The following is a 27,857-nucleotide window of genomic DNA, read 5'->3' on the forward strand; positions in this document are numbered from 1 at the left end:
CTTACCTACAAATTTTCATCATCCCAAATTCAAATCAAACAAAAACCCAGTTCCTAAAATCCACTATCTCCCCATTCCTCAATCCAAATTCAAATCAAACCAAAACCTGGTCGTACACCTCGGCCAAACTATCGAACTCGTCGGTGTTATATTCTCCGGTGAGATTTGGTTCAAACTCGTAGGAATCGTAACGGGCCGATCTGGGTTTCAACGGGAAACCGATTACCAGCGTGAATTGGATCTGGGTTTGTGGGTTCGTAACCGTTCGTCGGATCTTGGTATTCAAGAGGGCATCAACTTCTTCCCTGGTAAACTCCATGGGTGCTCCACAATCCGACCCGGTAATTACTCGGATCTTGACCGCCATTAACGACCCGGAATGCTTGGCGCGGTGTAATCGGTGTTCTGCTCCTGCCGTTAGCTGTTCCCACCATCCTTTTCAGATCTTTAACATTAAAAACCCACAAAATATTATTATTAATATTAATTGTTTAGATCTTCTTTCTTGAGCGGAGCGGGTGGCGATGGTGTTTGAGGATATCCATGGGCGGAGTGGTTGTGGTATGGTGATAGTGGTGGCGTAGAGAGAGAAATAAAAGAGAAAGGAGGGGAAGGTAAAGATCTGCAAAATGAAGAAGAAGAAGAAGAAGTTGCAGGGTAGGCAAAAAGACCAATATGCCCTCACATGCACTTCACGTGAGGGTATTTAACTGAGTTTTTCTAACCCAGTTAGCGTAAAGGACATAACGTGTAGAAAAAAAAGGTTTAAAGTACACCGCCTGCAAGGAAACTAAAAAAAGGACACGAACCGTAATTCGTCTTATTTTAAAGGACAAAATTTGTAATTGGGTCTATTCTAGCCCCATTCCTTGTTATGTTTTCGGGGCTGTGTGCATACTCGATGCGTTGTTAATACATTTATCCTAAGTGATAAGTGTATGCCATATGTGATATATGTGATGGATATGAATGATTGCTTGTCGGTACGCGAACGATCTTCGGATATTGCGCGTACTGTCAGGTTAAAAATAAAGGTACGAATATTATATATCGAAGATGTATGAATATTACAAATGAATACTTGTCGGGGCGTGAACGATCTTCGGATATTGCACGTAACGACAAGGGGTATGGTTGTTAAATGAAGGATGTAAAGAACGCCTAGAGTGTTCTTATGCTATAATGTAATTATTGTATATGTGAAGTATGTGTATACAGGTACACGAATGGTATGTGAGTTCTACGTTCGACATAGTAAGTTAGGATGGCAAATCCCTCTAGCTTCTGTCGGGCATAGACTCGGCTGGTGATGGCATAGTTAAGGACTGCGGGCCTTATACGTAATGTAGATGATAGATGTAAACGTAGATAGGGACGGTGGGCCTTATACGTGTTACAGATAATAGACGACAACGTAGTTAAGGACTGCGGACCTTATACGTATTATAGATAGGCATCAGCATAGGGAAGGACTGTGGACCTTATACGTGCTGTGGTAGCATAGGGGAGGACTGCGGACCTCGTACGTGCTATGAATTAGGTTGCAACATAGGGAAGGACTGTGGACCTTGTACATGTTGTGGAAGTGGGATGGTATAGGGAAGGACGCGGACCTTGCACGTACCATGAATGGTGAACATAGGTAAGGACTGCGGACATTTTACGTGTTCACGACCTTGAGTACAGGTATAGACGGCGGACTATGAACGTACTCTCGGTAGACTGAGGTTAGTGATTGTAGATATGTATGTATGTATGGTAGCAAGTATGTATGAAGAACAGAAGGGTAACTAGTTAAGTATGGATATGTATCTTCGGATATGTATGTATGTGTATGTATTGTGTGGCGTCCGATTAACTAGAACTCACTCAGCGTAGCTGACTTTTAGTATGCACGCATGTGAGTAGAATGAGACAGCTAGCTTGAGCGGGCACATGGTGGGCGAATAGGAGACTGGCATCTGAAGACTCAAGATGTTTTAATGTAATTGACGTTTATTTTGAAAGACAAGAATGTTTAATTAAGGCAAGTTTTGGATTGTTGTAACGTTTCATGAAAGTTTTTATATTCCGCGAAAGTTTTAATGAACTCTGATTTGTAAGAACTGTGTTTATGAGTAAATCCGACGCTAAAGTAAGGCTACTGGGTTCGGGGCCTTACAACATGTGGGGACATGGATCTCAATATAGGAAAGGAGCGGATTCGCTTCGTGGAACACAACCGCGAGTAATGATAGGGGTGCCATGTTATTGTTGTGAAGAAGAATGCAAGAACAACATTAGCCATCCGCAGTCAAAGCCACTCAAGGATTTCAGGACACTCCAAACACATTACAAAAGGAAACATGGGGCAAAGTCTTTTTCGTGTAGAAAGTGTGGAAAGAGTTTCGCGGTGAAAGGTGATTGGAGAACACATGAGAAGAATTGTGGCAAACGATGGTTGTGTGTTTGCGGTTCGGATTTCAAGCACAAGAGATCACTTAAAGACCATATTATGTCTTTTGGTCATGGTCATTCTCCAGCGCCACCGTCGTATAAATCATCATCATGAAGCAAATAGTTGAAACATATACATGATAATAATCATACAGTTTGGTTTATGTGTTTTGGTTATATATCATTCTAGTTGAAAGTTGAACATTGTTTTTCTTGGTATTAACTATATTCGTTTGGTGGTTTCATGCTTACTAATCACTCCTTATGGTTATGGTACCGATTCCAAAACCTTAAAAAGTTGGTATCGAATTAATTGATACCGATGATACCTGATACTATTTGCTCATCTCTATAACAAACAAACTAACTCTGAACAACCAATTAACAATTTTGTTGTCATGTAAAATCATATTTTTAAATATGATAAAAAAGCTTACTTTATTTTGAATTAAACACAACATGAATCAAAGACCAAGAATCGGTACAGCCCACGTATATATGGCCCAACATGACCCGTATGATGGACCTCGTACGCGGGCATACGACACATACGGAGTATCATCATGCGTAGTTTGGTGACACCAAGTGTCCTGAAATTAGTTACGATTGATGTTGCGTTTTGTTCCACTAATTCTATCTCTCGCCAAGTAGCGACATCTCTCGTCATGTGGTGGTGTTGGTGGCCGGTGGTATTGCTGGCAATGATGGTGGTGGTGGTGGTTGCCAGTGGTGGTGTTGGTGATAGAGGCTCAAGGGTAGTGAAGGAATATTTTGAGGTGTTTAGAGCGAATGGGATTCCTTGTGTAATATGTGATTCATTCAGTTGACCAACCACATATTATTTTTTACTCATTCATGGCAAATCCATTCCATTCCACTTGTGATTTTCGCGTACCAAACACTACTTAAAAAGTTATATGTAGACTTTATAGGATATTATGGACTATTAAATCTAGGAGTAGAATATGCTATCTATAAGATTTTATAAAACACAATAATTTAGTGCAACACATGAACACAAAACTGCAAAAGGCCACCTGCTTCAAGTTTCTAAATGACCTCATGATGGGCTTAAACAAAGTGCCACAATATTTATTATACAAATGAACATAAAAATTTAGCCTACAATATAGGAGGCCTATAGTCCGCAAGCCCATTAACAATTTCAACTTTATTTAGGTTTGTTGTCTTAGGTCATAACCTTTAATACGAACATGACTCTTATTTATTCTTGTCCAAAAAAACGATATATAACCTAGACACAAAGTGGTGCAACTCATTTATCTTAAATTGTGAAAGGGATTGACGAGTAGTAATCAATTTGTAAATATGTTAATCTAGTTGATGATATGTACTTAATGGGTTTAAAGTTTAAACAGTTTAATTGGACTAGGCAGGAGCCCAAATTTTAGGCCCAAAACTGTAATTACGGCATTTAATAACTCCTGAGGACTTGCATAATTTATATGCTGAAAACTTATTTTTAAAAAAGAAAATAGTTATAATATAATAAGTTTCAAATTAAAAATATGTATATATCTATTAATGGGTCAACTCCATGCCCATACATGGACACAATCATTTATGCCTACCCATAGATTCCACGTATTTGTTAATCTCATATATTTTTATTATAAAATGTTTTTTCATATCAATCATTTTTATTATTATAATATAAATAAAAGGAACATAAGGAATATAAAGCAGCAAAAACAAATTACAAGTCGCAAGGCAAGAGACAGGCTGCATGCTTACTTCTACCCCAACATCAACTGCTGGAACGCTATCCATAGGAACCATTCTCCCACAAACACACTTTTATATTTAATCCCGTTACGTAACATCATTTATTGTTGCTATATACATATTCAACCTATAATATCATATCATATCATATCATATCATGTTATATGTCAAGCGTTTTAAAAAAGGGTCGTTTGGGTATCACTAGCCGACCAAATGTAATAGGTTAGGATTACGAAACCCCTTTGAATTTTTAATTTTCAGTAGAGCGTACATGAGAATTATCTTGCTGATCACCTCATTAATATAATTGGAGTGACCCTGTATAATAATTTGAAAAATGGTGTAGTGGTAAATCTTATGTCCCTTAGCGTGTAGGTCTTTGGTTAAAATCCTACTCATTGCATAATTTATATTTTATAGCATTTTGTCATTATACGAATGATTGTCGGCTTGTCACATTTATTATGTTGAAAAAGAGTTTCTTGTGAATGTTTCGGTTGAAGATGTAATCAAGCGTTTTAAATAGATGAAAACTTGCAGGATATAACTATAGGAATTTCTAATGTTTTTATTTTCTAATGAAATCGTAATGTTATTGTGAGATTTGTGTTACCAGGCCCAATCCTGTGACCCGACCCAACTCAAGGGTCAAACGTATGGTTGTGAGATATCTGATCATAGAAAAAAGTGATCCCACGTTTAAGAACTCCTGAGTCCGTCACAAACCAGCATTGGTGGCTCTAGGAATTCCTCTCAGCTTTATCATGTTTTGGTCTTTTATGTCGGATCACCTAAATTCTACAAATATTAATAGTATGCTAATGTTTGGTTAAATGACATGTTTTAAAGTAGTTAAATATTGTATGTTTAGATGGTTTTAGCAAAAACCTAAAACTTATATTTAAGTTGTTATTTCTACAATTAAATAATACAAAATAAACTTGAGGTAAACCAGTGTCTACGAGTAATGAAGCAAGGGACCACTAACAATTCTTTAAATGGTTTTTATTTTAATTTATTATTTGTCTCATAATTCTTTAACCGAGATTTATTTATTTTCTTGTTTGTCTCACGCATCCAAGCAACTTGCCACATATAAAATTCAGTTAATTATCTATTTATTATTATTTTTTTTTTTTCTTGTAAAAAAATTTGAAACTGATTCGAGTATTGTGAATTGTGATTTGAACTAGTAGTGTATATGGTGATATGTAAATACATTAGATGTTATATATAAATATATATAGGGTTCAATTATTTTATTAAGTGATTTTTCTCTTACGAAGCATATGAAATATTCAGGATGTGACACGTGTATTTTAGGGTGAGGAATGAGGATACATGTATTCCTAAAATTACAAGCATTTTAAAGTGAACCATTATAATTGTCCTATATGTTTACATGCCAAGTATTGACATCTTGTTATAATGTTACATTTGTAAGTGCTTTAAACGCATTGCTATATATGGACAATTTAGACACAACACTTTAACTAGATTAGGTGCGACGTTATAATCTTCTGCATGAAACAATTCATCTATAAATTTCGAATGTATGGAGGGATTTATATACGAAAATAAACTAGGGTTACCAAAAAATACAACAATAGATTTGGATTACCTTTTTATATTTTCAGGAATTTATAACTTTATATCATTTATAATAGTATTGTAACATTAACTTTTAATAATAATATAATGAGGAAGCATCATTTTATCTGTATATAAATACATAAATAAGGAAAATTGTATTTTAATAATCCCAACTTAATGCAGTTGGCCAATAATAATCTCAACTTTAAAAATAGCTGTCACTGGTCCCAACTTCCACACTATTTGTTTTCATTGAACCTTCGTTAAAAAAACTTAACGGCGTTAAGTTTTTTTCAAATTTCAAACTGATATTTTAGGGCTTTTGATCAGAATGAGGATACGAGTCGATTGATGTAAAACTTAACTTGAAACGACTCTTCAAACAGCTTGATTTTTGTTAATTAATAGTTTAAACACCGGAATTGAAGCATCCTTTAGTTGTTTGGACCACTGTTTGGAGGTAAGTTTTACATCAATCGACTCGTATCCTCATTTCGATCAAAAGCCTTAAAATATCAGTTTGAAATTTGAAAAAACTTAACGCCGTTAAGGTTTTTTTAACGAAGTTTCAATGAAAACAAATAGTGTGAAAGTTTGGACCAGTGACAACTTTTTTTAAAGTTGGGATTATTATTGGCCAACAGCATTAAGTTTGGATTATTAAAATCCAATTTTCCAATAAATAACAACATAGATTTAACTATTTAAGGAGGAAAATAAGAAATGAACCAAGGATCAACAAAGAATATTGATCCATAAATGAATCAAAGACAAAATCTATGGTAGTTGGCCTTCCGGAACATGACATGATAGTGATGGTTAAGATTTGAGATCTTAAGATATTGGCTTCGAAACTGTCTCAATATGGTTCTCATACAATCTCGGTTTTCCTCCTTGTTGGTAGTAATCTTGAATGAGTCAGGCTATGAGCGTTAAAATCAATATAAACAGTTGAGTTCCCATCTCAGAAAAGCTCATTAAGGTATTGAAGATAACTTCAACGTCAGCAAAAAAAAAAGAAGAAAAAATCTAACCATTTAAGGTCAAAACTCGAAATCCGGTCAATTGAAAAGGAGAAACACATCAAGTATTATAAAACGCTCCAACAAAAAAATGATATAATAAGTATATAAATAAACTAATGACAGTTATATGAAACAACTATAAATCGTACGTTAATTGATAATATATTAACTGGTATTTCAAATTAAAAGTTTTTATATTCTTTGCTTAATAATGTAAAATTAATATTAATATATAATACAATAAAATTAAGCTAAGGGCCTCGTGAATACAAGTTAATTTAAGTGGCAGTTAACATAAACCAAGTTTTTTTGGCTCGTGATTTTAGGTTCATGGTAAGGTGACGATGCCTTTCGGTTCAGACGTACAAATTCATTTTTCTGTTTACTAATTTATTAAATTTTGCGAGCACCCCATTGGGAAGTGTCCATATTGAAAAATGAAATCTTTTTATATTACATTATGACCTTAAAAACCTATATTAGACCGTTAAGATTAGAAGATAATAAAAATGCTCAATTTTTTTTTTGAGTATATATTTATTATTTTATTTCCCAATTAAATATTATTGCACACTATGAGGATTGAACTTCTAACCATCAAATTCACATCTAAACCATCTTACCAGTTACCACCCTATTAAAATAGGAATGAAGTAGATTAAAAAAAACTTACAAGTAGCAAGAAGCCTAATGAGTACAACGAAAGATAAAAACACGTCCCAACCTTACAAAGGAAAATTAACAAAATTAAATGTGCATTATTTATCCCAATCCAACAACACCCTTCTACTCCTATGATTCACCCAAAGAAATAAAGTTATCTTAGTGTTACAATCGTGTTGGCTAAGGAGAACTATTTTCCATTCCCTAATTTTCAAATCAACCAAAAAGTATCAGTAAAACTTCTTGAACCTCGTGACGCTCTTCCCTGTTGCTTTTATGCATGCTCAGGTACTCTACAATCATCGGCTCCCTAATCGACACGATATGAACCTATATAGGTAGTTTTACCCACATGTGAAACACCAAATGCGTTTAGCAACCGAGCAATGCACTATACGAGGCATAGCAGTTTCCGGATGTAAATCACAAAGTCTACAACAAATATTTTTCATAATTACCCCTCTGTGTGATACAGTCAATTTTGCAGCAACTTGATCCAACAACCTCCTCCAAATAAAGCAATTAACTTTAATCGGTACCCAAAAAGCCAATAATTGTAACATCCCGAAATTTATAAGAATAAATAATTAATATATTATTTATTTAAAATAGAGAAGTTTACTTAAGTTAGTAGAGAAATAAATAATAAAGATGAAAGGATAAGTAGGCTAATTAGATATAACTAATTATGGACCAAAAAAAGGAAAGATGGGCCTAAGGTCCATGGGCTTAAGGGAGTATAAATACCCCTTAAAACCCTAATCCTTTCCATTTTCATACATCTCCACGCCATGGCCTACACCATCAAAACACACACTTAACCCAATTCCCGTTTTTTAGAAAAACACCCACAAAGACACAAAGATTCCCGGAGATCTAGCCGTCGGATCGGTCTCAAATTTTAACCGGGTATTCCTGACATATAAATGAAGTTTTTCCACCGAAAATATCTTCGATCAGAGGTCGGGAAGTCCGGTTTTTATCAGTAAAACCACAGCAGCTCAAAGGTGAAGATTCTGAAAATTGGTAGGATGATAGATCGGGCCTAGACAAATTGTAAAGTTGCAAACTTGAAGATTAAAATGGACTTAACGAACTCATGGTTATGAACGGCTCGTTTAAAATAAACCTTATATCTAGTATTGAACATTTTAAGCTTAAAGGCCTAAACTTTATGTGTTTTCGAGCCGAGTCTTTTCCAAAAAATGACCATGGGAATGTTTACGGGATTGGTTAACATCGTATCAAAGGGTTACACGTTGAAACAGAGATGATTATGGGGATGAGAACGAACCCGTAGCTGCTGCTACAAGTTCGCCTACTGTGAACTTCGCCTAATATCGAAGTTCGCGTGCTTATAAGTTCGCCTTCAGCCAAGTTCGCCACTTTCAAGTTCGCCCCCTGATATGTTCGCTTACATATAAGTTCGCTTACTGTTATGTTCGCTTACATATAAGTTCGCCTACTATTATCTAGGTCCGCCTACATATAAGTTTGCTTATATTGAGACCCGGGTACCTGGCGACCTGTATATGTAGACATATATGTGTACACACGTGATGGTATGCATTGTACGGACTTAAGAGATAAAATACAGAAAATTTAAAATAAAGGAAAACCATATAAATGCTAAGTAAAAGTAATCTGATACAATAGGACGAGTATTGATACGTGAAACTCATTTACAGTTAGCAGAGCTCAACTAAAGAAAGGATTAACTATTAGCGGAGAAAGAAACAGGATCCATGTGAGTTTCTAGCCCCATTTCCTTGTTATGTTTTCGGGGCTGTGTGCATACTCGATGTGATAGTTAATACACTTACCTTAACTGGTAAGTGTATGCCTTATATGGTTTATATGTTATGTAAATATATCTTAATGTGAATGAAAGTTTGTCGGTACGTGAACGATCTTCGGATATTGCACATTCTAACAAGGGAGGTATGATTATTGAATGTGTATGATAGATATATGTACAATATATGAATATGTATGAATGATTAAAGAAAGTATGTATGTTATGGGTATGTAAAGACAGTATGTACGAAAATGAAGAAAGAGGGACCAGACCCTAATAATATCTGAGATAGAGAAGAAAGGGACCAGACCCTAATAATATCTGAGATAGAGAAGTAAAAAGGGACCAGACCCTAATAATATCTGAGATAGAGAAGAAAGGGACCAGACCCTAATAATATCTGAGATAGAGAAGTAAAAAGGGACCAGACCCTAATAATATCTGAGATAGACAAGAAAGGGATCAGACCCTAAATAATATCTGAGATAGACAAAGGAAAGAGGGACCAGACCCTAATAATATATGAGATAGACAAGAAAGTGATCAGACCCTAAATAATATCTGAGATAGACAAAGGAAAGAGGGACCAGACCCTAATAATATATAAGATAGAAAAGGACAGTAATTTATATAGTATGAAAGTAATAAAGTATGAACGTATGTATAAACTTATGTAATGAAAGTAAAGTAGTAAAGTAATTATTATGTGTCTTCGGATGCATAATTGAAGGTATGTGTATGTATGGTATAATGTAGATTAACTAGAACTCACTCAGCGTAGCTGACTTTTAGTATGCACGCGGATAAGTAGAATGAGACAGCTGGCTTGAGCGGGGACACATGGCAGAAGAATAAGGGTCTGGCATATGAAGACTGATGAAGTTTTATATTTAAATACTTTTGTTTTGAAAAAAACAAGAATGTTTTAAGACAAGTTAAGATTTAATATGTAATGTTTGTGAAAGTTTTATATTCCGCGAATGTTTTTATTAACTCTGATGATTAGAACTATGTTGATGAGTAAATCCAACACCCAAATGTGAGGCACCGATGACGGGGCCTTACAATAATTTAACTCAACTACCTGATGTTCTATGTTATCAATTTCCCACCTTAATGATTTTACCATATATGCGGCTTTAGTTTCATCCGACCCACGACAAGCCCACAAATTCGAATTTCTAGTCACCATTTCGCTTTAATTCCGTATTTGTTGGGTTGAACTAGGAACTCTCATCCATCTCTATGGCCATCTCGTTTCATCATTCACTTTTGTGTAACAATCTTTCACAAATATATCTTTCTTACTTTCTCATAAGAAGAATAAGGGAAATCTCACTTTTAATTATATGTTTTGTGTAACCATCAACCTCAATATTATGACCGAACACACTAAACGATTGAATGTATCACACACTAATAGTATTATGGTATAAACATAGAACGAGATTTTCTAGCTTCCCCGAAACCACTAAACTGAGTGACTAGTAACCGAACCAAATTATTACAGTTCGGGTTCAGGTTCAGGTTCCATGAATGCTAGTATTTCGGTTTCAGGTTAACACGTACCAGATGAGGTTTCATATTTGGAATTTGACTCAAGTGAGTTTTCTTATAATGATGGGTTTTGTTCTTTATGGCATTCCAGTGAGTCAGACATGTAGAGTTAAAATTGATATGAATAGTTGATACTTAAGGTTATTAAGGATTGTTTCAAAGATTGTTAAAAAAGAAACTATATTCGTAATATCATATACTAAGAGTATGTTTGACAAAACTAGCTAGAAGCTGAAGGCTGAAAGCTAGAAACTAAAGGCTGGTAGCTGTTAGCTGTAGCTTTTTAAATATTTTTAGGTGTTTGGCAGAGTAACATAAACTTTTAATAAAACTAGCTGGATGCCTATGTGGTGCGGCGGAATGGGCGCACAACCTAACATCAACCGCATAATCAGTGTCGGTACATGATTCACCTGATGACAGTTCATACATAACCCGAATGTAGACATGTAATTCATGAAAATACAGTAAGCGTGTAACTGATGTCGAAAATCAAGAAACAAAGTTGAAATATACACTAATTTCAACTAGATAGTTTTTTAAACCAATCTATTTTGATCTGAATCTCATTCTGAACATGCACTATTCTAATCTGAAACATGTTCTAACCTGACCCCTTTTGACTCAAAAGCGTACCGAGATGAACTGAACTCATTTAACCCTTTTTGTATCGACTCGTTCTTACCCTAATTTGGTCTTACACATGACGCTAGCTTACTTGACTCGACTTATTACCGATCCTAACCGATAATCACATAGTATGTTAATTTTTTAAAGTTAAAGACATATAATAATATCATACTCAAATTAAAGAGAATAAAATGCTCTTTTTTATGATGTAATTTGTTTAAAAAATTATTAACGTGTGAAAAAGTTACGACCCCTAAAAAATTCGCGGGTACTTAGTTTTGAATAAGGGTTAAATGTGTAACTATTATATAAATTAACAAAAGTTTATAGAAGTTCAAGTACCAAACTTGTAATTCAAATGCAAAAGCTTGTAGCTATCTTTTTCACAAACACTAGTAATAGTAGTGTTTAAATATGAAACTTTTTTCTATTAACTTAAAAGCTTGAAGTACTTTAACCAAACAAAGCTTTTTATTGAATATTATATTTTTCTTAAAAACTTGAAGCTCTTAAAATATTCTTGCTAAACATACCCTAAATATTTATTTTTAATAAAAGAAAAGAAAAGGCATTGGTCATTTAATTACAGTTGTCGAAAAGGAAAAGGAGTTTAAAAGAGCATAGAATTACGTGATTCTCGGTGCTGTAAAAATTGCAAGAAGCCAAATACAATGGATAAGCACTTCACGGTCCACACTTTGATGCTCACGTATTATTAATTTATTTTTATTCTGACTTTATAATATTTTTAAACACTTTAAAACCCAGTTTTCTCTTTTTTTATTACTTTGTTTATGAGAAATTTAAAATATTATGTTAACATATAACAGGCTGTCTTACAGTATTCATTGTGTCTCATAAATTAAATATTTTCATGATATAAAATAATTGTTAATCATTTTCCAGTCGGGTCTAGTTCATAATTTAGTTTGAACTTATTCGACTTAAAAATAGTTTACTCCTATAAATTTTCGGTCACTATTTTTCTCGTGGATTTATATTTCATAACTAAGTTATATTTCATAAACTACTTTTAACCTGAAAAAAGTTTAATGCTTGTATAATTCAATATTGTTACTAACTTACATACGTTTTAATAACACATATAAACTCATAAGAACATTTTTAAAATAAAGAATAAGTTAGTTCACTTAATCATAAGCTAAAATAACTTGAATGGCTATAAAACGACTGTAGTTGAGTATGAGTTTAACATTTAACCCGCATTAATACTTACAAGTTACAAGTTCAATTAACTCTCTTGGTAGAAATAAAGCTAAAGCTTGAGTTGGTATTTATTTGTCTCAATCAACTTGTTAAACAAATCTTCACAACTATTGAAGAAGAACGTCACATGTGTAGTTGGCCCGGTATTAGAGGTTTATCTCTTGGTGGGAAGTCTTAGATTCGATCTTTGGCTTAGTGTTAGTTTGGGAAAACTAATGCAGTGCATGGGTAGCGTAGCTTGTCGTTGAAAAAAAGTATATCGAGATCATGTGTGAGTCCAAGAACGTGAAATATTAAACTTCCATACTAAATTGAACTCATACAGCTTACAAATACAAATAGTAAATATATATATCTACTTTTCTTGAATTTAAATCACCTTGTAGATATTTTTTCGAACGGCGAATTTCATTAACACATAAAAGAGGCCAAACAAACCGCTAACAAGCAGCTAGCTGGAGAGACACACCATCATTACACAAACCAAAAGAGTAAAATTGTATAGTTAATACTTAATAACTATCTTAGACTAATTATCAATATTGTAATAGCATATAATAACGTATAAATAAAATTAAAAAGATACGTTATACTAATTTAATAATAATGAAAATAACCCTCTTCAAGTAAATTTGAATAATAAATGAAGTTTGTTACTCATTTGTCCCAAAATATAAAAATAATAATAATGAAGACAGTTGTGTTATGTAAGCATGACCAGCTGGACAACCACTGGTTTAGTGTCACGAGGATCGAGTGCGACGTATTAATTCGAGTCATCGTCCGCGTATTCGTAACTCGCATCCACTTTAGAAACTAGAACAAAACTTAGCCGTTACAATTAATATTAAAGAGACAGTCTTAAATAATCATAATTATTTTATTAAATCCTAAATGGTACAAATTATTATATGATACTTAAGGTTATTTGACAATCTTATGTTAAATCATAAAAAAGACATGACTAAGTAAGAGGGTAATCTCTGAATCATTTAATATGTTTTTAAAACGTAATCGTTAAGAATTTATATGAACTACGAGATGTCTTTTTAGTAAACCAAACACACTTTATCTCACCACCAATTCAAATGTGATTTATATGACTTTTAGTTTTTACGATTAGAATAATGAACATACATATAATGTGTGTTTAGGGATTGATCACATAACGGTTTTTTCGCATTGGCTCGTATCACATATTCATGTCAAATTGTACATTTTTAGGATTTGTGCAAATGAACATTAGGGAAATTTTTATCGAGTATTTGTATATATATATTTTACCATTGTACCATCCATATTGAGGAGTAAGTGAGGTCATTTTCATCCAATAAATTGTTTCTACTTAAAGTCGTGATTACTTGTATATATATTGTTGTTTAGCTGAATAAATGGAAGCCCTTTCACGCTCCCATTCATATCATGTCCACGCATCCCATTTCACTGCATTGTACAATTGCTTCCTTATAACAATAAACTCCAAAATGTACTTCTTTCTCATAATCAGATCTAAATTTTTATTTCATAAACATTTTTTATATTCAATGTTAACCTTGTTACTTGTATTTATCACGTTTTTAATTTAACTTTTGAATTAATAGTGGCACCAATTGTGTTCTAACATTAGGGCAATTCCAATGAATTGTGTACGAATGTAATCTCTTTTGTCGGAGACGGTTTAGGCCATATGTAATGCATGAGTCGTTCCACTTAAAAAAACGTGTCATGTCATTTGACAGATAAACAAAACCTTTAATTTAGTCATTTTTCTTTTCAAACAATCAATTTGTTCAGCATCTGCTTAGTATTTATACAACTTTCCAAAAAATATTAAAACATTAAAATGTGACTCGGGAAGTCTCCCATGACCCTGTCAATAGAAACACAAAAAAACCCGACTATAGATAGACTTGCACAATACTATACTTAATGACACTTTCATATATATCTCCTTTCATGTCATAAAGCATTGCAATTACTCTTAGACCATCTCGGTCTTTAAGCTTAGACAAGCTAATCAAACGTATAAATTATTAAAGGTAATTTGTTAATAATTAGTTATATGAATTTAAATATCAAATAGATATGGAATATTAAAACAAAAATGATCAAATAGTTAAGAGCAATACAAACAAGTTTTAAAATCCTAAATTTTATTTCAATCTATAGCAAATAGTTTCACCCCATAAATCAAGAAAAAAAGTTAAAAAATAATATCATTTAAGTTGACACTTTAATACTCCAATTCATTCGAAAGTTGAAACTAGAAACAGCTGTCGATATATTCATTGCAACGCGGAAGCAGCCTCATCAGGTTTATATAGGCAAGCAACTCCACCTCATAAATCACCCATCTTTTTATTTTATTAATATTATTTAATCCAATAAAATTAATCCAAAATCTACCTCCTATAAATACCTCAATCCCCCACATTCATATTCATCACAAAAACCTCTCTTACATCCCTCCTTCAACAACAATGGCTTCAACTTCTTTCCAATTAACAATATTCTTCATATTATCTATTCTTAACATCTCATTTGCCGCGAGGCAACTCATTGAGTCGCCTCGCGACACGTCTACTCTCTTACAATACCACAATGGTGCCCTCCTCACGGGCGACATTTCCGTAAACCTTATTTGGTACGGTCGCTTCAAACCGTCGCAAAAAGCGATCGTTACCGATTTCATCACCTCTCTCTCCTCCACATCAGCTAAATCCCAAACCCAACCATCCGTTGCCACGTGGTGGAAAACCACCGATAAATACTTCACCAAAACTAAAAAACCCACACTCCTGATCGGTAAACAAGTATCTGATCCGGAGTGCTCATTAGGAAAGTCTTTGTCAGAAAAACACCTACGTTTGTTGGCCGCAAAGGGCCAACAAATTAACGCTGCTAACGTTGTGTTAACAGCCAATGATGTGTTAGTTGATGGGTTTTGTTCCAGTAGGTGTGGGACCCACGGATCGGTTTCTAGTAATTCCAAAACTGCCCATGTGAAAGGCAAAAATTACAAATTTGCCTATATTTGGGTCGGTAACTCGGAGACTCAGTGTCCGGGTCAATGCGCGTGGCCGTTCCACCAACCCGTCTACGGCCCACAAGGTGCACCGTTGATCGCACCAAACAATGACGTGGGTGTAGACGGGATGGTGATTAATTTGGCTAGTCTTTTGGCGGGTACGGCTACAAACCCGTTTGGGAATGGGTATTATCAGGGGGATGCTAGTGCACCGTTAGAAGCTGCATCGGCGTGCCCTGGGGTGTATGCTAAAGGGGCGTACCCAGGGTACGCGGGGGACCTTTTGGTGGACCCGACTACGGGTGCAAGTTATAATGCGCATGGTACAAACGGAAGGAAGTATTTGGTTCCGGCTTTATTCGACCCGTCTACCTTTTCGTGTTCGACTTTAGTGTAACAAGAGCTAAGGAAAAAAATATGTATAAAAAAAAAATAAAAAATAAAGAGAATGGTTTTAGTGTAGGAAGTAGATTCGGAAGTACTATGTGATTTGTATTCGTTAATTCATTTTTAATTATTTATTTTATGTGGTTGTTTTCTTTATATATTAGCATGTTGGAATGTTGGATGAATATGAATATGAATATGAAACCCGAACCCGAAATAATTATAGGCAATAGGTAATTGTTATGTAACCAGTCAAGCTCGGTTTACACAATTAGACAACGGATATAACCTATAACCTATTATAAGTAAATTCTGAAACGGGTCATTATATGAAGTTAAAGTTGGTTTGGAAAAAAAAGTAGAAATTGAAGGGGTATTTCGTAAAAGTTTAGTTAGTAAGGGTTTAATTAATAGCTTGTATATAATTATCTAGTTTGTTTATCTAAATGTTTTACAAGTTTATTATGTTTTTTTGAATGTCTAGAAAATAGGAGTTAAGTTATAGTATGCTTAGTCTTTGTTTAGGTTAAATAGAATGTTTGGTCGTTTGTTTTCAAGTGTGTTTTTCCAATTGAATGATACAGTGTCGAGCAAAAGGTTCGTTCTTCTCTGGTTCTTCGTTTAATTTTAATATCTAAGGGTGTTTTTCCAGTTGAATAATAAATTGTCGAGCAATAGGTTCGTTCATCTACAGTTCTTTGTTTAATATTTTGTGAGTAAATTTGGGCCAATATAACTTAGATATTTTTAAGAATTAGTCTCAAGAATTGAATGTTTAGAAAAATAGTCTTTTGAGTTAATTACACAAATAGTTCATTAACAAAAGTTGGCTTTAAACTCAAAACTTGTTACAAAATTATTATTTTTAGATCTTGTTACCCGAAGATGCTAATTTGGACAAATATAATAACTATATGCATAAATTAACTTTATTTATTTATTATTTGCATGTTGGGTGGGGTCTCATTAAACACACTACCCGTTGAAGTGTATTTGAATTTGGAAGAGTAAATGAGTTAAATCGAAATCCGGGTGCAAACACCAAGAACCAATTCTTGAAATTGAGAGCCAATAAGCCATGCCTCAATTGTGTCTAGCATTAAATGTATAGGTTGAGTAAAAAATGATGGAAGTGAAATAGAGCCTTTGTAACAATGGAAGTGAAAGTAACATTATGGAGAGGGTTATACTTAACGTGTATTTTTATTAAATTAACGGGCATATCTGAAACCTATGGGTATGCTTAATACACGACGGGAGTTACTGTACAGGTTTTGAGATGGGTTTGAGACTGACTTTAATAATCAGGTATGGGGTTGAGGATACTTAAACTAATCTCAAACCAGACTCATTATAATCCTTAGCAAAAACCATGAAATAATTGCTAGAGCTAAACAACAAGCTCAATTTAAACGTCAAAACTAACTCCTAGCTATTGGACTAGACTTCTCTTCTTTTCACCATCTAGTAGCCATTAAATTTTAGAACAACTCTGTTTTACACTATTGCATTTTACACAAAATTGTACTAACCCGGACCCATTTCAACCTGTCCAACCCTTTAGGTTTATCAGTTTTACCAAAAACTAATATGTTTTGGAAGAGTAAATGGATTAAGTATTAACCCAACAAGTATCAAGCCTCAATTCAAACATGTCATCCAAAACCACTTCATATCTTTTATTAACAAAAGTTAATAAAAGAAAAGCAAAAGTGAAAGAAATAAATGATGGTCCACTAAGCTTGCTTCTAACATACTTCATGACACTTGCCTTTGTGAGCCCTCTCTTATCCTTCTTTTTATCCAGATCTCTGTTTAATGTTTACTATGTGATGTGAATTGTAGCCATGCCACAGTACTGTTTTGACATTTTATGTAAACGTGGAGTTAAAAAGAAATGACTAACTTAACAAATCCAAAAAAAGTTCACAGAGTGACAAATCATCCACATCCACAAAAGCTTTTACAGAATATAATCATCATTTTTCGTTCTATATATACATATTCTTGCTTTTCACTTCATTCCAAATTTAATAACATTTTCTTTAATTAATAATAAGCTATTTCTTTATTTTTACAACTTCATATAGTTTTAAATATTTATACATGTATTGAAGGACTAAAAAGTAAAAGAAATTCTAGAGAGGTAATTTCATGAAAAATTATTCATATACATATTTGAAATCATTCAATTCCACGACGTTTGTTTATTCACAATGTGGTGCCTGTTGAGAGCAAGAAACGACGTTGTGTTTAACCAAAAGTCACTGAATCCTGGTGTTTTGGTGGAAAATATAAAGGCGTTGTGGTATTTATAGATCGAAAAAGGAGGAAAATATGTGAGAAAAGTGGTGGGATTTTAAATTTTTAATGTGTAAGGTTACGTTTTGATTAGGTGGGTACAAAGTAAAATGTATTTTCTATTGTTTTTGTATATACCATCAGTTGTTTTGTGTCTACTAGGTTAGTATCTTGCTATATCGTTTAGTGATTAATAAAAGTTTTGTTAGTCGTTTAAAAAAGTCATTCAATTCCATTCCAAGGGGTATTTTATTATGATTTTACTGTTACATAACATAATAGCATAAACCTTAACAATCAAAATTCAGGATCAGAGAATATATCAAGAGGACAAAACATAGAGGATCCGACACGACAGTGAGTTAATTTATCTTCATTTTAGCTAAAAACCAACCAACCCCTTGGCAAAAATGAAAGGAGAGGCCCACCCCACATAACCACATTCATGAACCTGTCATGCAATCATGCCCACAAATGAGTTCGCTAAAGGCGACCATGGACGAACCATGCAATGTGAGCGTCCGTATGAGGTACGGCAACCACCTATTAGCACATGATATGTTAAATGTGTATACCTTCGAGCCGGGGGTCTCACCGGAAGCAGCCTCTCTATCCCTATGGGATAGAGGTAAGGCTGTCTACATCTTACCCTCCTCAGACCCTACCATAGCATTGCTATTGGTGGGATATACTGAGTACGATGATGATGATGATGATGTTAAATGTGTATACTTGTATTAAAGCATGTTTTTAATCGTGAACTGAATGTGTCGACTTGTTATGAGATGAACCCTTTTACCCCAAACACTAACCCGTTTAACTTTTTTATCGTGTTATAACTTGTCATCGCTAAAGACGCATCACTATAACATGATTGTTATTGTCAACAATGCATCACAATGTTAAAAAAAATCTATTGTTTGTTTATATTTAAATTAAGGAGAATACATAGTATAGCTTTAAAGATATAATAAAGTATACAATAGTTATTTAAAATCAAACTCCGGTGTAACTAAATTTACAAGAAAGGTCAACAAATGAAAATTTCAATTATTTTACTCAATTTAGTCATACTTCACTTACATTTACAAAATTGTCACTTTGTTAACCTTTGTAACATTTAACTTATTAAAACTATGATCCATAATACCTACTTTATTTAAAAAAAAAATATGTAACCAAGTTAAGTTTTGCTTTGCTAGAAAAACTAAAAACCTTCACTTTGATGATAGAACAAGTGTTGGTTCTCGAGTCGGTTAGGATGGGAAACAACTATATATATCAACATGAATTTCCACATCATTATTATTCAGTTAATATTTCTATAACTTTTATAGTATCACAATGAGTCCATTATTTATGGCAACTATATTTTGCTTAGCTAATTTGGCAAACCTTATTTATTCACCCCATCCATCATTGAAACGTTATGGCCCTTTTCATTGCATACGTATTGAATTGATGGGCATTGATCTTCTTCGGGCCAACACGGAGTCCATCTAGGCGAAAGAATTTCATGTGTAGAAGAAACATGTTAGAAAGTACAAACGGCAAATTTCACTCGTTGATAGAAGAAAATTGGTAACAAAAATGAAGGATGAAAATTACAGATGTTCACAGAATGTATATGGCATCCATACATACGGTATATAATCGTTTTCAAAAGAAAGTGAAACACCCTTTTACCCCTTGTATGGTGATGAATAATTGTTTTATTATTTTATGAATATCAACAACTTATTAGTTTTAAGGTACACTTATGGTTGTTTGTCCAAACTAAAATAAAACTTTGTAAAACCACAACCATATAAAACGTGATTACATAAAGTGTTATAAGAAGTAAAGATGAAATTTATTTAACAATTATACACAAGAAATTTTTAATGTTGACACTTTTCCTTTTTGTATTTCTTTTTTCCTTTTGTTTGTTATTACAATTAAAAACTGTCAAATCGATCAATGATATGTAATTTAACATTAACTTAGTATATTTAATGTTTAACGCCTGATTTAAGTACTATATATTTTTTCTAAAAACTATTTTGTAGATAACTTTTTAGAAATATGAATAACTAGAATTTACCCGTGATGGTCGGTGAATTTTCGAACTCTTATGATCATTCTAATGAGGAGGCGGTCGAGAATGGTAACGTTGATAGTACTAATGTTTCTGTGTTGAAAGGCAAGGGACATAAGAAGTTCAGACGTAAGTCTTTATTTTCTAATCGGAGTGGGGGTAGTGGTTCTAGGGAGCGTCCTAAGAAGAGACCAAGGGAGGATAAAGATATGTTTGATCTTGATAGGTTTATCGGTATTATGCACGTGCCTTCGGATGTTACTAGGGGTATCGAGACAGGTGTTGAAGGAGTGTTCTTAACACCGGATCTTAACAAAGGGATGTCTACTAATACGGAGGTGGTTCGAGACATCGAGGGAGAGACTGCGGAGCCCTCGATGATTGGTAGAGGTATAGATCCGGTGCAACACCAAGGTCCGATTGAGGTGGAGTTGGAGAAGACCATTGAGTTGAGTAAGGCGTTAGGTGTTGAGAATTTGCAAGATTTTGTTGCTAATGTTAAAGAGGTTCTTGTTTCCGAAGGCTATCAAGAAGGTGTTCAATGAATGTTTTTTCTCTGAACATTCGTGGGTTAGGGAGTTCTAGCAAAGCCGATTGGATTCGAGGTCTTCGAGTCCATCATGAGGTTAGTTTTATTGTTTTACAAGAGTCGCAATTTGTTTCCTTGGATTCTGTGGATGTGGGACGGTTTTGGGGTTATGGTGAGTATTCTTTTGATTGGGTTCCTTCGTCTGGAAGGTCGGGTGGGTTATTATCGATCTGGGATTCTCAAGTCTTTCGTATGGAAAGGGTGGTCAAGAATAATAATTGGCTTCTAGTTTCGGGCACTGTGAAAGGAAAGAGTAGCTCGTATCATATTCTCAATGTTTATTCTCCTCAAAATCTAGTTACTAAACGAGCTCTTTGGGGGGAAATTCGTGATTTGATCGAGGAGGGTAATGGGAGGTGGATTGTGGCAGGAGATTTTAACTCGGTTCGGTGTGCTGAGGATAGGCGGAATTCTTTGTTTAATGTGGGTGAGGCCAATGAGTTTAACGATTTCATTGATGATTCGAATCTTCACGAGTACTCCTTGAAAGGGAGGCGTTTTACTTTTGTCGCAGGAAATAAATTAAGCCGTATTCACAGAATCTTCGTTAATTGGGATTTCTTTATGGAATGGCCGTGTGCGGAGTATATTGCTCTCGAAAGGAATAAGCCGGATCATAGTCCGTTGGTTTTGAAAATTGGTTCTTCCAAGAACTATGGTCCCAAACCGTTTAGGTTTTTCAATTCATGGCTTGGTAGAGAGGATTTTGGGACGTTGGTTAAGAAGACGCTTGTTGATGGCTCGTTTCATGGTTCTCCGGACGCGAGATTGTTGTATAAATTTAAAGCTTTGCGTGATGCTATCACTAGATGGGCGATCGATTGTAAAGCCAAAGAAAAGGAGGAAAGGGTTTTATTGGAGCAAGAGTTGCGTGACTTGGACCAAACCTTGGAGGTCCGGGATTTGTTGGAAGAAGAGACATGGTCTTTAAGCGAAATTAAAAGACGGCTAGGCGAGTTGGATAATCATTATTACCGGGATTTGAAGCAAAAGGCTCGGTGTAATTGGGCGATTCATGGAGACGAAAATTCTCGATTTTTCCACGGTTTTATTAATAAACGTAAAGCTTCAAATTATTTTCCGGGTTTGGAAGTGAATGGGGCGTGGGAAACAAACCCGGTTCTCATTAAAAAGGAAGTTTTGCGATTCTTTGCTGGTAAGTTTAAAGAATCTATTACACATCGGCCTCGGTTGATTGGATATGGGTTTTCGGTCTTGTCTTCGGTGGAGGCGGATTTTTTGATCAGTGATTTTTCCGTGCATGAGATCAAGAAGGCGGTTTTTGATTGCGGTGGTGACAAAGCTCCTGGGCCGGATGGTTTTAATTTTAGGTTCATTCGGTTTTATTGGGAGTTGTTCGAGAAGGATTTTGTGGATATTCTTGATCATTTTCATAAGGTTAAAAGTTTTTGCTCGGGGGTTGGTTCGTCTTTTATCACCTTAATTCCTAAGGTAAACAATCCGTCTTCTTTGGGGGATTTTAGACCGATAAGTCTCATTGGTTGTATTTTAAAGACTGTGTCGAAGGTGTTAGTGAATCGACTCAAAACGGTTATGAATAAGATTGTCTCAGAGCATCAGTCGGCTTTCTTATCCGGGAGATATATTCTTGATGGCCCTTTGGTGGCTAATGAGGTTATTGCTTGGGCTAAGAAGAGGGAGAGAAGAATTTTTATGTTCAAGATTGACTTCGATAAAGCCTTTGATAATGTGAATTGGGAGTTCTTGTTGTCGGTTCTTTCTCAGATGGGTTTTCCTTCGGTCTGGTGCGATTGGATTAGTGGTATCTTGTTGGCGAGCAGATCGTCTGTTCTTGTTAATGGATCTCCTACATTCGAATTTGGATGTCATAAAGGCATTCGTCAAGGTGACCCGCTATCGCATTTTCTTTTTATTATTCTGATGGAGGCTTTTTCAGGTATGTTGAAACAAGCCTGTGATATAGGTGCGTTTCATGGTATTACTCTTCCTAATGAAGGTCCTACTTTATCCCATCTTTTTTATGCGGATGATGCTATGATTATGGGAGAGTGGTCTTCTTTTAATTTTGATAACTTGAAACTTATTCTTCGCATATTTTACTTGTGTTCGGGGCTAAAGATTAATCTCCATAAATCAGTGTTATTTGGAGTAGGTGTAGAAGATGGTGAGATCGATATCCAAGCTGGTTTCATGGGTTGTAAGCCGGGTAGAATCCCGTTTTCTTATCTAGGGATTATGGTTGGCGCTAACATGAATAGGGTGGTTAATTGGGAACCGGTTGTGTCCAAGTTCAAGAAGAGGCTATCTAAATGGAAAGTTAATTCGTTATCTATTGCCGGTCGGTTAACCCTTATTAAATCGGTGCTGGATAGTCTTCCCACTTATTATTTTTCGCTTTTTAAGGCACCCAAGAAGGTTACCAATGATTTAGAAGCTTTGATGAGAAGGTTCTTATGGGGTGGTTCGGATGAAGTGAGGAAGATGTCATGGGTGGCTTGGGAGGTAGTCACCAAACCTATAAAAGAAGGGGGTTTAGGTATCGCTCGTTTAGAGGTTAATAATCAAGCGCTGATTACTAAATGGCTTGGGAGATTTCTAAATGATCATCACACGATGTGGAGAAGAGTAGTGTTGTCTATTCACGGGTCCTCGCGCTGTTGGGGGCTTGCTCCGGTTAATAATGGAGTTCCCGGGGTTTGGAAGAATTGTGTTATGTTTTGGAACAAATTTAAGGTTGATGATGTGGGTTTTAATAGAGTGATCCGGGCCACAGTTGGGAATGGTCGCCAAGTTCGGTTTTGGACGGATTTGTGGTTGGGTTCGGCGCCGATTATGGACAAGTATCCGTCCTTATATGCGGTAGAAAAACATAAAAATGTCTTGTTAGCAGATCGGTTGGTGGTCACTGGATCTTCTCGTCGCATTGTGTGGGATTGGCTTAGAGCTCCTTGCTCCCAACAGGAGGTGATCGAGAAGCAGGAGTTGGAAGATCTCCTTCAAGGGGTGGTGATGGTTGACCATGAAGATTCATGGTCTTGGGCGGTTGGTCGCTGCAAAGAGTTCGAGGTTTCGGCGATTAAAAGATGGATGGTGCGGTCCGTTGTGGATGCTGGGAGTTCCAGTTTCCAATGGAGCGATTGGGTCCCGAAAAAATGTAATATTTTTATGTGGAGGGCCGTTCTGGATAGTCTTCCAACCAAGCAGGCTTTAGCTAGACGTCATTTGCATTGTGATGATCATAGTTGCGCTTTATGTGAGAGTAATGAGGAATCGCTCGAGCACTTGTTAACCGGGTGTTTCATTTCTATGGCCGTTTGGAATGCGATTGGTTCATGGTGCAACATCCCTAGATCTTTTGTTTTTCATGTCAATGATTTGGTGGAAGTGCATAAGGTTTGTGGTGCGACGGGGAATAAGAGATTGATTATTCATGGAATTGTCATCATTACTTGTTGGAGGATTTGGCGGGCTAGGAATGAAAAGATTTTTTCGGGCAAGAACACTAAGGTGGCAGAAATGGTTGCGGATATAAAATCTTTGGGTTTTCTTTGGTACAAAAATAGATCTAAGATAGGGGTAGTGGATTGGAAAAGTTGGTGTTTATTTGATGTAACGTGATTGTTGGTTTTGGTTTTTGGATTTCAGCGTCTTTCTCCGTCTTGGTGATAGTCGTTGGTTGTGTTTGTTTTTAATGAAAGTCAATTTTCAAAAAAAAAACTAGAATTTACCCATATAGACATAACTCATAAGTGATTACCAGTTCCATACAAAGAGCTATTAAAGCTAAATAATCACATGACGCGTTATTTTAAATGTAACGTATAAAAGTATAAAACGTATATCACAAGTCCAATATCTTTCTATATTTTATTACATATCTGTTTAAAAACGTCAACTTAACCATACCCTCAAACTCTATTCCTAAATTACATTTAGCTTATGACAACCACAAGGCTTAACCTTCATCATTTGTAACAACAAAACTTTATCCAACACCTTAATAAATAATAACGCTAGGTTAAAAACCATTTGGCATCTCCTATTATATATAGTTAGTACTCTATTAACTGTAGTGTTTATTTAGTTCTTATGTGTATTTCCTTGAATTAAGTCTCCCCTATATGACAATTTTATGTATCTACGCATCTTGTTTTTAGGAAATTTGTTTTGGAACGATATTACTGTGGGAATAATTACTACCTATTATCAAAGGTATGGGCATGTACATTGGTATTAGAATGATTGACCGTTACAAATGAAACACCTTTTCTTTATAAAAGAAAAACGGAATTTGATAGATAAAAAAACGTCACTAGTTTGAAAATATTGTAAAAAAGTAAACATAACAACTAGCAAATAGCTGGACGCCTGGACCTTCACATAAAACCTTCTCCGAACAATCCAATTTCTTCAACTAAGACTAACGCAAACTTGTGCATTTAATATTCCCTACCTCATAATTTAAATATATAAAAAGACAATAACAAAATATACATATCCATCAACACAAAATCACAAATAATAACACTCACGAGAACCTACCCAAACCCTTTATTTATTAATAAAAGATTAAATGATTTTTTTTGTGTGTAAATTAATTAATTTTCCTATGTCGACATAGATTAGAGAATTATGATCCATTTAGGTACAAAAAGTAAACATCTATAATACATATATACACATAAATGCTTCTTCACATACGCGTTGGTATCAATTCAAACCACATTAGTTTTCTTTAAGTCAAAAACCGCTCAAAAAAGCTTAACATTATGGGAAGATTGGATGAGGTTTTCATTATAGTTTCGTGTAATGTTTGATGTTTTTGTTGAGTTGGTGTTTTGGTGGTTGTAAACTGTGGGTCTCCGGACTCTGTTTATATATACATAAGTCGTTCAAGGAGAAAAAAAGACATTTATAATAATATATGAATACATAACAATTATAATCATGTTAGAATCTTCTTTTTGGTTCTGTTAAATCTTTTTATATGAGTATTTAGCTTGAAATGTGTTAAATCACACGTCCATATCTCTATCTCCTACTTGCAGCATCTGAATTTGACTTTTAAACAGGAAGCTGCATCCTAGAAACCCCATATTCACCAAGTCAATGCAAGAAACAACGCGGATCCTCTTTAATACATGTATCCCACTCATCCCTCATTATATAGTTATCTATATATATGCTCCCCACCCATATCCTTAAACTTCATCTTCAAACTAAAACAACAATGCCTACTACACAAATGGTTTCAAAGTATACAATCTTAATCTCCTTCCTCATAATAGCCATCTCCGCCCTAACCAACCCATGCGCCGCCACCATTCCCCGCCGTCTCGCCCTTATTCAAACACCACCCACCATCCTCAATTACCACAAGGGATCCGTCCTCTATGGTAACATCACCGTAAACCTTTTATGGTATGGCAAGTTTTCACCCTCTCAAAAGGCGGTCATCGTTGACTTCTTAAACTCCCTCAACAACCGCCAAACGGCACCGCCCTCTGCCGCCTCCTGGTGGCAGACCACCACCCACTACAAAGGCGGCTTGCGGACCATACGCGTTGGTAAACAACTCGTCGATGAAAAGTACTCGCTTGGGAAATCTCTTAAAGACTTCGATCTTATGGCTTTGGCTTCTAAATCTAAAGGCTTTAACGTCATCAGCGTTGTGCTGACGTCAGCCGACGTCGGTGTGGCAGGGTTCTGCATGAACAGGTGTGGGACGCACGGGTCAACTCGGGTCAACAAAGGCCATAACTTCGCGTACGCTTGGGTGGGTAACTCGGCGACTCAGTGTCCCGGTCAATGTGCATGGCCTTTTGCTCAGCCTATGTACGGTCCGAAAATCCCGTCTTTGGTGGCACCTAGCGGCGACATTGGCGTTGATGGCATAATAATTAACTTGGCGACGGTTCTGGCTGGAACTGTAACCAATCCGTTTGACGGTGGGTATTTTCAGGGTCCGGCTACTGCTCCATTGGAGGCGGTTACTGCTTGCACCGGCATATTCGGGTCAGGTGCGTTTCCCGGGTACCCGGGAAATGTTTTGACGGATAAAAAGACAAAGGTTAATTACAATGCAATGGGTGCGAACAAACGTAAATATTTGTTGCCGGCTATGTGGGATCCCAAAACTTCTACATGCAAGACACTGGTGTGATGACGTGGCACCATGACACGTCAGCCGAATATGTTATTTCAAATACACGAATTTGTTGTCATATATCTTGGTTTCATTATACAAACAAATATACTATTACTTTTATTTTTTAAATTTGCAAAATACATGATCTAACAAGTCCTCTAATTTCTTGTTTATCCGGCATACATAACAAAAATTAAAAAATCAAACAATTTAATTTATGAAATTCTAATTTGATTTAGGAGTAATTACCTGAATGCCACCCATGAAAGGCCTTAATGGTTCAGGGATAACAACAGACCCATCTTCTTGCTGATAATTCTCAAGCAAACACACGATCATGCGTGGGACCGCACACGCTGTTGCATTCAGTGTGTGCACGAATTCTGGTGGGCTTAGATTCCGCCCTTTATTTTTCTTTGTATTTGTCGGAGGGCTTGAAAGATTTTCGGGACGGTATCTTATTCCCAATCTTCGACTCTGGTAATCAGTACAATTTGATGCACTTGATATCTGCAAATTATCGAGTTGGAACAAATTTAGTGACAATTTTTTTTTAGAATTCTTTTTAATAATTAATTATAACAAGTGTACCTCGCCGTATCGTCCTAAACCTGGCATCCAGGCTTCGACGTCGTATTTACGGTAAGCGGGTGCACCTAAATCCCCAGTT

The 27,857-nt window shown here is 35.4% G+C and overlaps 2 protein-coding genes and 2 pseudogenes across 2 annotated transcripts; 3 read left to right on the plus strand and 1 right to left on the minus strand.

Moving 5' to 3' along the window:
- The first annotated feature begins 2,164 nt into the window (after positions 1 to 2,164).
- LOC143607248 (protein TRANSPARENT TESTA 1-like) lies at positions 2,165 to 2,551 on the plus strand. The gene has a single exon (XM_077082768.1). It carries the CDS (start codon positions 2,165 to 2,167, stop codon positions 2,549 to 2,551), a length of 387 nt encoding a protein of 128 aa, XP_076938883.1.
- A 12,560-nt stretch (positions 2,552 to 15,111) lies between these two features.
- Positions 15,112 to 16,243, plus strand: LOC143607246 (protein PHOSPHATE-INDUCED 1-like). The gene has a single exon (XM_077082767.1). It carries the CDS (start codon positions 15,156 to 15,158, stop codon positions 16,098 to 16,100), a length of 945 nt encoding a protein of 314 aa, XP_076938882.1. The 5' UTR covers positions 15,112 to 15,155; the 3' UTR covers positions 16,101 to 16,243.
- Positions 16,244 to 26,253: 10,010 nt separating this feature from the next.
- Positions 26,254 to 27,316, plus strand: LOC143607247 (protein EXORDIUM-like 2 pseudogene; annotated as a pseudogene).
- A 96-nt stretch (positions 27,317 to 27,412) lies between these two features.
- LOC143607249 (serine--tRNA ligase, chloroplastic/mitochondrial pseudogene) lies at positions 27,413 to 27,805 on the minus strand (annotated as a pseudogene).
- Between the last annotated feature and the right edge of the window lie 52 nt (positions 27,806 to 27,857).

The sequence above is a fragment of the Bidens hawaiensis genome, unplaced genomic scaffold (genome assembly GCF_021521415.1).
Source record: "Bidens hawaiensis isolate Kalapana, Puna unplaced genomic scaffold, B.hawaiensis_p1.1 tig00080545_1, whole genome shotgun sequence".
In the NCBI taxonomy this organism is placed as follows: Eukaryota; Viridiplantae; Streptophyta; class Magnoliopsida; order Asterales; family Asteraceae; genus Bidens; species Bidens hawaiensis.